The sequence below is a fragment of the Babylonia areolata genome, chromosome 18 (assembly GCF_041734735.1).
Source record: "Babylonia areolata isolate BAREFJ2019XMU chromosome 18, ASM4173473v1, whole genome shotgun sequence".
NCBI classification, from domain to species: Eukaryota; Metazoa; Mollusca; class Gastropoda; order Neogastropoda; family Buccinidae; genus Babylonia; species Babylonia areolata.
This window is the reverse complement of record NC_134893.1, coordinates 68791174-68795887: the sequence shown is the minus strand read 5'-3', so window position 1 is coordinate 68795887 and position 4714 is coordinate 68791174. Positions and strand designations below refer to the sequence as shown.

Below are 4714 nucleotides of genomic sequence, written 5' to 3'. Positions count from 1 at the left end.
AAAGCAAAATGTTAAGTGTTAGTAACTATCCCCTCGAAATATACTTTGTTGGATCTTCTTGTGTGTGTGTGTGTGTGTGTGTGTGTGTATGTGTGTGTGTGTGTTAATAGTTGATATTTCACGATGATACAGTTTTCAAAACAATTCATTCATCGTTTATTTCTAAGGAAAAGTTAATTTTTTTTTCTGGCTATCTTTTTTCATTATCCACATGCATACAAGCTTTTTTTTCCCCAAAAAAAATCCCCAAGCATACAATTCTTCTCCACTTCTTCTTCTTCGTCTTTGAAACTGTTAGTTTACTTACACACCTGTTCTTGAAGGACAGTGGTCTGTCTCGACCCCCCCCCCCCAACCCCGCCCCCCACCCCTTAAAAAAAAAAAAAAAAAAAAAAAAAAAAATCCGCGTCTATGTCCAATTTTAGTGTACTCCAACTCCTTCCATCATCAAGGAGCAATGACCTGTATTGTTGCAACTTCAGAAAAAAAAAAAAAAAAAATCGTGTCCATGTCTTCGTGTCCACGTCCATGTTACGTATGTTCGAGGATTTCATGTCTCCACCTCTATCAAGTTGAAGAAGGTGATGCCTTTGCCCTCGTTGGACAGGTAGATGGTCCGATCGTTGTGGTCCAGGCAGAGGGTGCGGGGTTTGGGCACACTCATCACCTGACACAAGTACTCGCCTCGTCCACTCAGCAGGTGGACGCAGTTGCGGTCGTGGTCGGCCACGAAGATCCTTCCCTTTCGGTCTACGCAGATGCCGCGCGGAAACTCCAGTCTCTCGTCTCCCTGTCCGCGATAGACGAAGACCACCTGCAAGGGTAGAGAGGTAGAGGTAAAGGTGAGGTAAAGGTGAGGAGAGGTGAGGTAAGGTAACGTAATGTGACATGAACTGTGATGAGATGGAATGAAGTAAGGTCGATGTCATATAATGTTTAGAATGCGTACATTCTTCTTCCTCTTCTTCTTCTTCTTCTGCGTTCACTCGTATGCACACGAGTGGGCTTTTACGTGTACGACCGTTTTTACCCCGCCATGTAGGCAGCCATACTCCGTTTTCGGGGGTGTGCATGCTGGGTATGTTCTTGTTTCCATAACCCACCGAACGCTGACATGGATTACAGGATCTTTAACGTGCGTATTTGATCTTCTGCTTGCATATACACACGAAGGGGGTTCAGGCACTAGTAGGTCTGCACATATGTTGACCTGGGAGATCGTAAAAATCTCCACCCTTTACCCACCAGGCGCCGTCACCGTGATTCGAACCCGGGACCCTCAGACTGACAGTCCAACGCTTTAACCACTTGGCTATTGCGCCCGTCGAATGCGTACATTAAAACATTTTTTTTTTCGATGTTCTAGTGTTTTAATTTTTTGAATGCCTACATTAAAACTCTAGAACATCGAAAAAAAACCCTGGCAAATGTACACAGACATCGAATATTCTTAAAATGCATGCCTCAAGACACACTGGGGCAATTGCTGCGCCAGACGATAGGGGAAAGAATGAAAGTGATTAGTTAAGGTGTGTGTGTGGGGGTGGGGGGTGGGGGGGGAAGTGGTGCATGAAAGGTAAATATGAGTCTGTGAAAGAAGAACAAGAAAGATGTGGGGAAAAAAGAGGAGGATGGAAACCCCACCAAAAAAGAGAAAAAAAAACAGAAAAGAAAAAAGTGGGGAAAAAGAGGAGGTTGGAGCCCCCCCCCCCCCCCCCCCCAAAAAAAAAGGTAAGGCGAGGTAAGGTAAGGTAAGGTAAGGTAAGGTAAACTGAAACCTAAAGACATTAAATGTTTAGATGTCAACCTAGTGAGGTGAGGTAAGGTGAGGAACTGTGAGATGAGGTGAGATGAGGTGAGGGGAGGGGAGGTGAGGGGAGGTAAGGTGAGGTGAGGAGTGATGAGGTGTGGTGAGGTGAGGTGAGGTAAGGTAAAGTAAGGTGAGGTGAGGTAAGGTGAGTTGAGGGTAAGGTGAGGAACTGTGAGATGAGGTGAGGAGTGATGAGGTGTGGTGAGGTAAGGTGTGGTGAGGTGAGGTAAGGTAAAGTAAGGTGAGGTTAGATGAGGTGAGGTAAGGTGAGGTATGGTGAGGTGAGGTAAGGTAAGGTAAGGTGATATAAGATGAGGTAAGGTAAGGTAAGGTAACATAAGGTAAGTAAGGTAAGGTGAGATGGGGTCAGACAAAACAAACTAAGCTAAGATAAGAGAAGAAAAGATAACATACCTGCCTTATTGTCTGTAAATCCTCAGAGATTTGTCTTTCGACTCGAATACACATAGCATCACTTTCGGCTCGAATACACACAGCATCACATATCATATCCAGCACAATCACATTTGGAACATGAACATGGATATCCAACAACAACAACAAAACACAGGGGGGTGGGGGGTGGATGGGGGTGGTTGGGGGGGGAACAGAACAGCATCTGGGTACAATCTGAATTTGAATAAAAGCTCATTTGTGTTTGCACATTTCTTTTGTCTTTGCTGTGCGCAAGTCAAACGATCGGTATAAGGACAGCCCCCGGTACTTCCTTTTATGAGGAAGTGTCTGGGTTTGTCCCAATTTACCTTGTATTTACCTGTGTGCTAGCTAAATCGGTAGCGTAAGCAGCACTGATTTGAAGTTGTGTGTACCTTGTGAATGGAGAGAGTTACCACTCTTTACTATTTGTTAATCATTTCATCTCCTGGCCTCATTGCTTGTTAATTAACAGGGTATATACCTTGCCTTCCTGGTCCACGCACGTGAGGCATTTCTTGGCACGGTCAGTCACCAGGATATTGTCTCCGTTCATGGCCACGTACCCTGGCATCTCGAAGAGTTGCTCCCCTTGGGGGTTCACCTGTAGTGTCCGTGGATACATTTAATCATTTTTCCAGTCCGTTTGTGCAAACAGACATTACAGTTACAGTAGTAGTAGTAGTAGTAGTAGTGGCAGTAGTGGCAGTAGTAGTAGCAGCAGCACTGTTTTCTGGTCTTTTGTTTTGTTTTGTTTTGTTTGTTTGTTGAAGTTCTTTGCCCTGAGGGCCGGGTAAATAAAACAAAAAAATAAAATAAAATAAATGAAAGCATGCCCTTGTTTATTTCACGTCCCTCATTAACAAAAAAAAAGTAATTCATCCATTCATTCACTTTAAACAGTACATAATATACATAACATCAGAGTCTTTCACTCTCGATTAAAAACAACAACAACAACAGCAGCAGCAGCAGCAGCAGCAACAACAACAACAACACCAGCGGACTCGCTACACCACCCAGCTCCATATCATTCGATTGAAAACAACGACAACAACAACAGCTACAACAACAACAACAATAACAGCAACAACAACAGCAACAACAGCAGCAACAACAACAGCGGACTCTCTACACCACCCACCTCCATATCATTTGAATGAAAACAACAACAGCAACAAAACAACAAAACAACAACAGCGGACTCTCTACACCACCCACCTCCATATCATTCGACTGAAAACAACAACAGCAACAACACCAACACCACCACCACCATCACCAACAGCAACAACCACAGCGGACTCTGCACCACCTCACCTCAATGGAGCGAAGCCGTCTCCCCGTGATGTCCACAATGTCCACGCCAGGCGGGTACTTGCAGCTGCAGGCCAGGTTGATGGGCGAGATGGCGCACACCCCCCAGTAGTCTTTCCGGGTCCTCACGGTGGACTGCAGGGCCAGCTGGTCCGTGATGGTGATGATGTAGATCACCTTCAGCCCCGTGACGGCCATCATGGACGGCTGGAGCTTCGTCCCGCCCCACGGCTCGGACTTGAGCTGAAGTCGCTTGGTGAGAAAGGTGTCCCCGTCGATGAGAATAGCCTTGACGCATTTGTTGCGGTTGTCGATGGCCACCACGTGGTTGTCGGCGGCGAGAAGGATGTCGCGGACGTCCGGGCTGTGCTGGTCGCCCTTCATCTTGGTGGTGATCTTCTTCAGCAGGATCCCCCTCACCTGCGTGCTGCCCACCTCCGCTCCCAGCAGGGACACCAGCTCCACGAAGTTGTGCACGGCTCGATCATCCATCTTCACGATGACTTTAGGTCGCGGGGTCTCCGCCACGACGGTCTGTCTCGCAGCCATGCTCTCCGCCGAGCGGAAGGCGCTGTCTGCGCAGGACAGGATGTCGAAGTCTGAGCCGTGCTGGATCATCTGGGTCAGGAGGTCCATCCTGGTCTTCATGGACTTCATCAGGGTGTCGCAGTCGTCCCGGGTCTGTTGGAACTGTGGGGCGTCGGCCGAGAAGTGCTCGTCGATGTCCCGCTTCAGCTTGGACCGCCTCTTCTCTAAGGCGCGGATCACCTACCGCAAGCAGGAGATCAAAATTACAGCACGTTAAAGATCCCTAGTCATCCATGTCAACGTTCGGTGGTTTGTGGGAAGCAAGAAGGGCTGGAATCACCTACCGCAAGCAGAAGATAAAAAATACAGCACGTTAAAGATCCCTAGTTATCTATGTCAACGCTCGGTGGGTTGTGCGAAGCAAGAAAGGCTCGAATCACCTACCACAAGCAAAAAATATCAAATACTAACGTTAAAGATCCTTAGTAATCCATGTCAACGCTCAATGATTTGTGGGAAAGAAGAAGGGCTCGAATCACTTACCACAAAAAACACAAAAAACAAAACAAAACAAAACAAACAAAAAAAACAACCCAAAAACTGCACGTTAAAGATCCCTAGTAA

At 46.8% G+C, this 4714-nt stretch overlaps 1 protein-coding gene across 1 annotated transcript in view; it reads right to left on the bottom strand.

Moving 5' to 3' along the window:
• Window positions 1-550: 550 nt before the first annotated feature.
• The window catches only part of LOC143292327 (uncharacterized), a 14467-nt gene continuing 10303 nt past the window's right edge, over window positions 551-4714 (bottom strand). The window contains exons 7-9 of the mRNA XM_076602517.1: window positions 3566-4330; window positions 2730-2849; window positions 551-814 (exon numbers count right to left, since the gene is read on the bottom strand). Of these exons, the coding sequence (XP_076458632.1) occupies window positions 551-814; window positions 2730-2849; window positions 3566-4330 (1149 nt within the window). The remainder of the gene's footprint in view (window positions 815-2729; window positions 2850-3565; window positions 4331-4714) is intronic.